At 43.4% G+C, this 11,458-nt stretch overlaps 1 gene segment (V, D, J or C); it reads left to right on the top strand.

The window, feature by feature from the left end:
- The first annotated feature begins 7,372 nt into the window (after positions 1-7,372).
- LOC128099686 (Ig kappa chain V-III region MOPC 63-like) lies at positions 7,373-7,985 on the top strand. The segment is given in 2 exon segments: positions 7,373-7,421; positions 7,657-7,985. Coding segments are annotated over 2 exon segments (378 nt in total).
- Positions 7,986-11,458: the final 3,473 nt, after the last annotated feature.

Below are 11,458 nucleotides of genomic sequence, written 5' to 3'. Positions count from 1 at the left end.
ACAAAAACCTCCTGGGGTTGCTGCTCACTAAAGCTCAGTCTCTGAGCACCCTGTTAGTATCTAAAGTCTCAATGCAGAGCTCTAGGCCTGTTTGGGGGGAGATCTTAAACAATGAAACAAGCTTTTATAAACATATGCATGGTTGTATCATCCCATATACTTTATAATTTAATGAATTCCCAACAAAATATAGACCTTTATCAATGTTTCTTTATTATTATTCATTAATTTATTTTTATTAACACATATTTATCTTTTGATGATTTTTCTCTCTTTCTCCCCTGTCTCCCTGACCACATCTCTGCCTGTTCCCTCACACCTTCAGTATTCCGACTTTGAATTTCCTATCACTTAAGATTTACTGTTTCTTATTTTTTAATGTGTTTTCAGAGATAGTAAATGCAAATTACTTCACTGGGGAAAAATTTAACCAAAGACATTTATTGTGTGTGTGTGTGTGTGTGTGTGTGTGTGTGTGTGTGTGTGAGAGAGAGAGAGAGAGAGAGAGAGAGAGAGAGAGAGAGAGAGAGAGAGAGAGAGAGAGAGAAGAAGGTCAGAGGATACCTGCAGAAGTTAATTCATTCTTTCTACCATGTGGTGTCTGGGAATCAAACTCAAGTTCATCAGTATTTGCTGTAAGCACCTTTCTGTTACCAGCTGAGCAATCTTGCCAGTCTGACCTACTATTTCTTTTTTTTTTAATGATTTATTTTATTTTAAATTGGGATGTAGGTGTATACATGCATGAGTGTCCATATCAGTCAGAAGAGGGCATCAGATCCTAGGGTGCAGGACTTTCAGGAGGTTTTGATCTAGTTGATGTGGGTGCTGGAAACCAAGCTGCAAGAACAAGGAGTGATCTTAACTGCTTATCTGCTTATTCACCTCTGATCTACCATTTATTAAGGTCCATTTTAGAATTTCTAACCCTTCTGCCTTGGGACAATGGTAAACTTAATGGAAGCTTTGTTGATCATCAGCTAAGCTGAAAAGAGCTTTGAGTAGTTAAGATTGTCAGTTAATCTTTCAGATGCAGGCTTACATTCTCACCCCAGGGTTTTCATTCTCCAATTGTTCTTGTTTACACTCACAGGCAGCCTGCTACAGTTACTTAGAAACATAAGGCTGTGCTGCGGTTATTTTTTTCTGCTTCTTTTCTGCTTCCAATATCTCTATCACTGTGTCCACCCCAAAATTAAGTATTTAGCACAAGATTTATTGGTTGACTTTTTGTATTTATACAATATTCATCATTTTGACAACTTCTATGTTTGTGGTCAAAGTCTTCCCACTCTTTCCTTTTCTTTCATCCTTCCTTCTTTTCTTCATCCTTTGTGTATGGTGTATAAAATATGTGAGTGAATGTGAGTGTGACACAGAATGCACATGGGGAACAGAGGACAACATCAGATGTTGGACCCCAAATTCCACCTTGTTTGAGGCAGGGTGAAATCAGGGAACTTTCAACAAATGGGGTTGGAGAGAAGACTTAATGGATACCTTCTTCCCTTTTCAGGTGGGCAAAGAGCCCTTATCAGCATGGATATCTCTAGAGCACTGAGACACTAGAACTTCTTGGATCCTCAGTCCCTAAGGGAGAAGTACTTAGTATTTTCCTTTGCTGTGGCTTTCTATGGCTAGAAGCTGGAAAACAGACTATAATACTACCATCCAACTAGACCTATCCAACCATGAGGCTGGAAAATGATCTGAGGTCCCCTATATGCAAATAAATTTTTTTCGCTTTCTGGGAAGATTTAAATCTCTATGGACATTATTTCATAGAATCTACATTCTAGCCTCTGCTAGTACTACATCTGTGGTGGATCAATGCCTCCCTGAGAAACAATAGGTGGGATTCTCTACTAATTAACCCCGATCAAGTAGTCCCTGATTCCTTTACTTTCCCCTTAAAGGAAAGGTCAAGACAATTTTTGCTCTCTGTAATACAAGTCCCCTTTCTTTGCAAAACTTAAATCAGATTAAATCTCACTTGAGCAGATTTTCTGTTGACCCTGGCCAATGTACTGAAACTTTCCAAAATCCACCTTGTTACTGGATATAACCGAGGAAAAGAAAGGGTTAGTCCTAAATCAGACAAATGTAAGTATAGGAAAACAAGTCGTTTCTAGGCTGCTAAGTCTTAGGCTGATGACCTTCTTGTATCCTATGGTCCATCTCACCAGTTCTTTTCTGAAGAGGATACCGACCCCCGAGTCAAGGAGGCCGTTTCCCAAGAAACCCATTAAAGAGGCCATGATAGTCATTTCATGGAACAGTAAGATAAACATTTTCAAGCTTGTATCACAGCAGGATTAAGAAGGGCCAGGGTCAAATCTTAATCTACTCCAAATTGTCTATGACAGGTCAAACAAGGCCTTGTGAGAAAGTCCTGTGCCTTCCTTGAAAAGCACAGGGCAAGGGAAAGATGCCTTTCCCTTCTTGACCCTGCCACCTGAGGTAGGCAAGGGAGCTGATCATCCCCCTCACCAACTGCAGCACTCCAGAAAGTGGACCCTACACCTCACCTGAGCAACACAGTACAGCTGACCCTACTGATGGGTGGAGCAGATAAAGTGTCCTGAGATAGTGAGCATGGGAGATCTGGGCCTGCACCTCATCTGCCATATGGTGGTGTGAGCAGGGGATAGATGCCCTTCCCCATTTCAACCCCTGGTACTCTGGCTCAGTTTCAAGCATCCACCTGACAGTTCACAGCCATCTGTAATTCTAGTTTGAGAGAGAATTCCATGACTTCTGGCATCCAAAAACAGCAGGCACAAATGTGGTGCACAGACATGCAGACAAAACACTCATATACATAAAATAAAAATAAAAACATTTTTAAAAAAATTAATTCTGATCTAGGCTTGGCCGACTCCAGAGGAAAAGCACAGCTCCACCCCAGTTGTTTAGACTTGGTGCAGGAAGAATTTCCCCCACAAACCCGCCCATCAGGCAGTCAGGCACCCTTACATTGAGTGAGTACTACTGGCAAGATTGGAGAGAGAGAAATACAGAACAATTCATGAAGAGGCAAAGGCAGTGAGGAATAGGCTGACGTAGATACCCCACAGCCACCCAGGGACAGATGTCCAGGTCTGGGCTGCTTCTGAGGGCCATGACTTGGTACATGACCCTGATGCAGCTAAGGGTGTCTGTGTTGATGTCTGTGACTCCTGTTAACCACCTAGGGCCCTGTGTATACCCTGAGTCTGGGCCACTACCTGTGACCAAGTTGATGTTCAAGGCGTGTGCTCCCACAGGGGCCATGTCAATCCAGGATTTCTGTGCCAAAACCCAGGACCATGGTGATGTCCAGCCCAAACTGCTGCCAGGGGAGATGTCTAGGTCCATGGCCCTGCTGTGGTTGGGCTCTGAGTTTATATGCATGGCTCCTGTTGCCAAATGAGAGCTATTCAGAGACCTGAAGTCTCGGGCAACACCTGAGACCATGTTGGTCTTACATGATCTTAGAGGGTCAAACTTTCACTGAGGCCATACACACCTGGATGACCCATACTGCCACCATGGTGTCATTCAGTCTCAAACTGAGGAAATATGCCATGTCTGGGTCCATGGCCCTACCATGGCCAGGGTCTGTGTCAACATTGGTGGCTCCTCTTACCATTGAAGGCTGAGTGGATACCCAGGAGTCTGGGCTGCCACCTGGGGACATGTTGGCATTTGGGGGACATGCCAGAACTTGTTCCATGCCCATCTGGGTGACCTGCAATGCCAACTAGGGTCATGATGACTTCTGGGCATGGGCAGTTGCCAAAGACCATGTGTGGGACCATGGTCCTACTGCAGCCTGAGTCTGTGCTGATGTCCATGGCCTGTGTTGCCACCAAAGGCCAAAGTGATTCCCAGGATGTGGGCCTCCACCTATGGCCTTCTTGGTGCCCACAGCTATGCTGCTGCTGTGCCCAGGCAGACCTGAATAACACATGCTGCCACCCAGGGCCAGGGCATTGTACAGGCCTGAGATGCGTCCAGGGCCACGTCTGGGTCTGTAGCTCTGCTGAAGACAGGACCGGTACTGACGTCTGAGGCTCCTGTCACCAATGAAAGCAGTGTGGATGTCTGGAATCTGGTCCACACTTGGGGCTATGTCTTGGATCAAGTGCCATGCTGGTATTGAGTCCATGCAAATCTAAGTTGACCTGTGCTACCACCGAGGATCATGGTGTCGTCCTGGACTGGGCTGCTGCCTGTGACCATGTCTGAATCCATGACCTGAATGCAGCCATCTCTGTGTTGATGTCCTTGGCTCCTGTTACAACTGAAAGCGGTGAGGATGGGGCTGCACACAATTAGCCCTGCCCCCCACCACCTACACCACTCTGTGCCGGCCCTGTGCCTCCCGAGGGTGCTGGCAGGGATGCTGGTGAGCAGGCCCTCAATATGCAGAGTATGAGAGCTAGTCCCACAGTCTATCACCGGTGGCATGGACAAGGGAGAGACACCCCCTTGCCTCTCGCCCCTTGCCACCTACTACAAGCTGGAAAAGCTGGTCCCTGCATCACCAGAGTGGGAGAGCAGATCCTGCCCCTCACCAGCTGCAGCACTCAGGAGTGTAGACCCTGCTCCTAGCCCAGGCAGCATAGTCAATTTGACCCCAGTGCTTGTGGGGGATCTGGCCTCACCCTTCATCTACCATATGGTGGAGGGGCTGAGGGAGAGATGGCATCCCCCTCCCCAGCACCTCACTGCCTGTGTCAGGTGGGAGATCTGGCCCCAACCTTCATCTGCCATATGGTGGAGTCCTCCTTCCTAAAGCCCAGCCCATCTTTCCACCGTACCCAGTGCTCAGACCTCCTGTGCATTTCAAAGGGCTCATCTCTGAGCTGTTTATGGGCAAATCTCTTCTCTCAGGGCTGGGATCAAGTACCTACTTCTCAGTGATCATCCCTGTTTGCACATCTGGGTTGCATTCCACACAGCAACTTATATCCCTGTCCCTTACATCTTCTGTTCAAACATCTTGTCATTCTTTCTGTCAGAGGGTACTGACTGTCCTTTCCAGATGAGAGGGTAGTTCTGCTGCACTCAAGAAAAGTACCAATGTTAAGGAATAGTTAAGTTATAAGCCAATAAAAACAAGAATGAAGTCAGTATAAATAAAATATATATTGACAAAGGAATATACAAAAATAGATGAAGATGTGGGTCTTGGGGTGAGGTAGAAGATTCAGTCATCAATGTAACCCAGGCTATGAATCCTGGGCTACCTGAAAAGTCAAGATCCTCCTGCCTCAGCTTCCTACCTGTTTGGATTACTGGAATACATCACCATGTCTAACAGAAGAGTGGTTCTTGACACCATAATACAAGGGAATTCAAGAGCACCAAAGGGCAACAGGAGAATTTCATGGAAGCAGTAGAAGAATGAAATCACAAATATTCACTATTGCCTCCCACCACCACCGAACCATCCTCAAAGTAAGAGCTATGTGATTGGGGGATTGTTTGAAATTACACGGCCCTTTGCATGGACTGTATAATGTACATTGTATAATATAGGAATTATATACATTGTATAATATAGGAATGTTTTTATTATGAGCATAAATAAGAAATATCATCTTACTTTCCATATTATAACAGATCAACACTCTAGTTTTGAATATAAAATTCAACTGTAAGTGAGCACACCTCAAAAATAAAGACAAAATGTGAAGAATAACATGTTTATTTCATGAGATGTGTACTTCTTTTGCCATGTTTCTCTCTTCTTTGAACTCTAGTTGGTTCACACTGAGCAACAGTACAGTGAATGTGCACAATAAAATAAAAGGAGCCAACTCTATAGGGCGGAGACCTGGAAAAACAAACAGTGAGTGTGAGCTGAGGAGTAGGGAATTGTCCATTCTTCTCTTTCTTTCCTCACATCTTTCCTTTCTTCCCTTCTCTTTCTTTCTTCCTTCTTCTTCCTGCCTTCCTTGATCACTCTACCTGTCATTCTTCCCCTCCTTCCTCCCTCTTCCCCTTCACTCCCTCTCACATCCTCCCCCCTCACTCCTCTGCCTCCTTTCTCCCTCTCCCCCTCGCCCCTTTCTCTCTTTCCTCCCCTCCCTCCTCACTCCCTCAATCCTTTCTTCCTACATATCTTATTCCATGGCTTCTTCTTTCTCTCTTACTCCTTCTTGTCATTAACTTATAACTTTTTTCAATTTGTTATTTAATTAAAATACTACTATGTCATTTTTCCCCTTAAAGTCTTGCTAGAAAATCCATCCTTCTGGCTAGGTAAATCAAGAAAGGGGTGAGGGTTCAGAATGAGAAGAAATACTCACTTCTGTATCTACCTAACTGTCTATCCATCTGTCTGTCTTACAATGTTTCTGAGCAAGAATCCACAGTTCTGCTAATTAACTTTTTATCACATGACAAGATGCAAGATACCTCTCTTTCAACAATTATGAATGTTTTAAAGAACTGTACAAAAGAATCTTTTACATGTATGTGGGCCCATCTCCTTTACAAAGTTCTTTTTCTTCATTTCTGAAGTCCTATATTTCCTGAAGTTTTACTTATGTTCAGTCTGAACAATTTCCTTTCAGTGTTTTTATTTTTAAAAAATGGGCTGGGGTGGCTCTGTGAGTAATATGCTTGCCACATAAGTGTGAGGACCTGCTTCACATCCCAGGAACCACATAAAGTCAGATGCAGCGGCAGCACATGACTGACTTAGGGTGATGTTGTGACAAGATGAGAGATGGAGACTGGAGAATCCCCAGAAGACCCTGGGGAGGCAGCCTTTTATGAGAAGTGGTGAACAAGAGACCCTGTCTCAGATAAGGCAGAAGGCAACAGCCACACCCAAGGTTGGCCTCTCTCTCTATCCATGTGCCATGGCAAGGAGGTGGTCCTCAAACAAGAGCAGACACAAGCATACAAACATACACACACAACATCACACACTGAAACACAGATTTTTTTTTAAATAAGGAAATATGCCAAAAGTTCATTACATTATTTTCTTCCAGTCTTTTTTCTCCATTCCTCTTAGATAATATTTTCATTGGGTGTGTACAATTTTGAAGGAGCAAGTTGTCCCTGAAATAACTTACAATCTTTACATAGTACAGCCATACTTCAATCCCCTGTATCACACCTCAGAAAGAGGAGAGGGTAAAGATTCAATAGAATAGGCTGCAAGGCACCTTTAAGATACACTTGCCATGCTCTGGTAAGTTTTCTGCTGACACCAACTCCCAGTGGGTGAATCAGGAGCAGGTGTCCCTTTGAGCACCAGCACACACTTTTCTGGGCTGATTTGCATATTGAGTCGTTGTACAACAGCCCTGGCTTCTTTAAGGGCAGCTGCTAGGAGCCTAAGAAGCACCCTTTCTTCAAGCTCCCAGAGATGGAGTCAAACACACTCCTCCTATGCATGCTGCTGCTCGGAGTTCCAGGTGAGAGGGTGCAGAGAAGTGTTGGGAGCATTCACAGTGGCCATCATGGTTTTCCATGTCTCTAGTATCTTCATCATTAGAATTAAGGCATTTGTAATTGGTTTTAAATCTCCCATTGCCTTTGATTTTCTGTTTTCTCAAAGTGATGCCCACAAGTATTCCTACAATGAAAAATTCCTCCATTGGGAAGGTTTCTAAACATATTTAACCATGGTTCGTGTGTTTATGATTCCAGGTTCCACTGGGGACATTGTGCTGACCCAGTCTCCAGCTTCATTGGCTGTCTCTCTGGGACAAAAGGTCACCATCTCTTGCAAGTCCAGTGAAAGTGTCAATTATTATGGCACAGATTTATTGCAATGGTATCAACAGAAACCAGGACAGCCCCCCAAACTCCTCATCTATCAAGCATCCAATACAGAATCTGGGGTCCCTGCCAGGTTCAGTGGCAGTGGGTCTGAAACAGACTTCACACTCACCATCCATCCTGTGGAGGCTGAGGATGCTGCAATCTATCACTGTCAGCAGGGTAAGCAGGATCCTCCCACAGTGCTCCAGAGCTAAACAAAAACCTCTGGGGTTGCTGCTCACTGAAGCTCAGTCTCTGAGCACTCTTATAGTGACTAAAGTCTCAATACAGGGCTCTAGACTTGTTTGGGGAAAGACCTTAAACAATGAAACAAGCTTTTATAAACATATGCATGGTTGTATCATCCCATATACTAATTTAATGAATCCCAACAAAATATAGACCTTTATTGTTGTTTATTAATTATTACTTATTCATTTAACTTTTTATTAACACATATTTATCTTTGGATGATTTTTCCCTTCTTTTCCCTGTCTCCCTGACCAAATCTCTGCCTATTACCTCCCACCTTCAGTATTCCGACTTTGAATTTCCTACCACTTAAGATTTACTGTTTCTTTTTATAATGTGTTTTTAAAAGATAATAAATACAGATTGCACCATGAGGGGAAGGCCCTGCCCCTCACTGGCTGCAACACTCAGGAGAGTGGTCCCTAAGCCTTGCCTAGACAACACAGTAGAGCTGGTCCTGAAGATGTAGGTTCTGGGAGAGCCAACCTTGAGGGCATGAAAGCAGGAGAACTAGCCCAGCCCCTTGCTCATCACTGAAAGGGGTGAACTAGGTGGAGCAATGGCTGGAGACAGAGGAGAGCTGGCAGGCTGACATACTCTGCAATAACCAATGTTATGAATTGGCCCACCCCAACATCCTGGATGGTCATGGTGTCTGAACACTGAGGCCTGAAGATAAGAGCCTGAGACTTAATCATCCTATTAGGCCACTTTTGGGTAAGGGTCTGGATGCAGAGAATTCTGCCTCCAAAGATAGTCTAGCCTCCAATGTTCCCCTTTTCAAGTTGGATGCAGTCATGGCAGCTTCCTTTGCTTACAAGGGTAGTCTTTCTTCCAATTTCCAACACCTCCACTATCATGCCAGTCCAAATTCATCTAAAGAACCCCATTTCTTTCCCTCATCAAAGACAATAACCTCTAAAATTATAATCTTAGAAGGGACTAGAAATCACAGTAGATTACTTAAAGTTACAGGGTCTCAAAATCAAACAACAGACCCTGTAAAACCCCAATATTGGGTGTTCAAAAGGCTGATTAGTAATGGGAGCCAGTAAAGCACCTCCTCCTCTTTAACCAGGCCATAGTCCCTACTTACCTAGGAGCCCCCAACCTTATTCTTTGTAAACACAAATCCCTAAGAGGACCAAATGTTTCCGTCTTAGGTTTAAGCGATGAATTTTTCTGCTTATCTTTGCATACTGATTACCAATATCTTTTTGCCTTTGTGGATCCTTTAAACCAAACCACCCAACTCTCTTACACTATATTGCTCCAAGAGTATCAAAACTGTCTTCACTTATTTGAATAGATACTGTCACAGGATCTTTCTAAATTCTCTTACTTACAAGTTAATGTCCTCCAATATGCAGATAACATCTTCCCTTGTGCTTCCATTGATGACATCTCATAGGATGGAATCACACAAGTAACTGGAGACTGCACAGTATCCTCTTGAATTACCATTGATGTATTGAGGAAATCAGTGAGAAAACAATTCCTAGAATCAAATGAAAATGACAGCACAGCTTTCCAGCGTCTTCAGGATACTGCTAAGTCATGGTGAGAAAAGATTATGGCTGTAAATACCCTCTTTAAAAAGCAGGAAGACCCCAAATAATGACCAAATTCAGAGAAATCTCAAGTAAGTACCTAATGATGAGCCTCAAGGTCTAAGGAAATGTTCAAGCCAAACCCAAAGTCAGTCAATGGCAAGAGGTGATAAATATTAGGACAGAAATTAATGAAATAGATATTAAAATAACAGTGCATAAAATTATTCAAAGACTTTGTTCTTTGAATAAATCCATAATCTACAGCAAGAGAAGCAGACCTACATAAATAATATCAGAGATAGAAGAGAGGAGCTTGCAATACATTCAAACAAAATCCAGACAACCACTGGGTAGTACTTTAAAATTTTATATTCCCCCAAACTGAAAAATCTTGAAGAAGTGGATATATGTCTAGACACATACAACATAACCACATTAAATCAAAACCATGTCAACAACTTCAACAGAACCATAGCAAGCAACTCTGTTGACATGTTAATAAAATGACTCTCAAGAGTGAAGCTTACAACTGGAGGGGTCCACTGAAAATTCTGCCAGACTTTTAATGAAGAGCTGACATTAATGCCCTGGAACTGTTCCAAGCCATAGAGAAGGAAGAAATACCACAAGAAAATTTAAAAACACCACTGCTATGAAGCCAGCATTACCCAGATGACAACACAAAGACATATGGGACAAACGACAAAGAGACCAATGTCCCTGATTAACATAGCCTCCCCAAAACCCTGCAAGCCCAATCTAAGAACACATTAAGAGGACTGTACACTATAACATTAACTGCACTAACTACATAGCCATCCCTATTATCTCTAGGATACCATGATTTTGATAGTTCAAGTGGGGTTCCTCACTTCAAATATCCGTTTGCATAAGGATGGAACTGGAATATAAAGGGCTGGGTGCTCCCCATTCTGAATATGTCTCAGGAGAGTAACTCCTCAGACTGTGAAGGAGTCATGTGGGTCCAGAATTGGCCTTAGGTTGAGTGGGTGGAGAAGCATGTCTTACCCATGGTGAAGTCCATTCATATTCAAAGTTAGGTTTTCAGAGCCCATCTGCATGTCATTCTCACTGCTCACTGCCTTTCCTGCTCCTAACAATGATTGGAATCAAGGCTATCTAATGACTCCCACATCCCCTTCTAATTTGAACCACACCACAATCTTTTTTTTTCTTTTTTGTGAAACCTGATTGCTTTCTCTTGTTGAGAAGAATCAAAATGTGAAATACATTGTTGTTGTAAGATACAGAAAACAATTTGCAACCTGGACAGATAGGCCATTGTTTCAGAACCCATCCTGAACTTTCAGAGGACATTGGTTCAGTTTCCAGCATCCACATGGCAGCTCACAACCATCTGTAATTCTAGTTTGAGAGAGAATCTCATGCACTCTTCTGTATCCAAGACCACAGGCACAAATGTGGTGCACAGACTTGCAGGCAAAATACTCATATACATAAAATAAAAATAAAGGTATTTTTTAAAAGTTTAATTCTGATCTAGGCTAGGCAGACTCCAGAGGAAAAGCACAGCTCCATCCCAGGTCACTAACTCATTGCAGAAAGAATTTCTCCCCCAAACCTGCCCACCAGGCAGTCAGGCACCCTTATGGTGAGTGAGTCTAGTAGGCAAAATGGGAGACAGTAAGATACAGAACAATTCATGAGGGGAAAGGCAGATTTGAAGAGGCAAAGGCAGTGAGGAACAGGCTGATGTAGATGCCCTACAGCCATCCAGGTTCAGATGTCCAAGTCTGGGCTGCTTCTGAGGGCCACGACTTGGTACATGACCCTGATGCAGCTAAGGGTGTCTGTGTTGATGTCTGTGACTCTTATTACCAAAGAGGGTCCTGTGTACACCC

Source organism: Peromyscus californicus, unplaced genomic scaffold (genome assembly GCF_007827085.1).
Source record: "Peromyscus californicus insignis strain IS unplaced genomic scaffold, ASM782708v3 Scaffold_6__1_contigs__length_162567912, whole genome shotgun sequence".
Lineage (NCBI taxonomy): Eukaryota > Metazoa > Chordata > Mammalia > Rodentia > Cricetidae > Peromyscus > Peromyscus californicus.
This window is presented reverse-complemented; position numbering and strand designations above follow the sequence as displayed.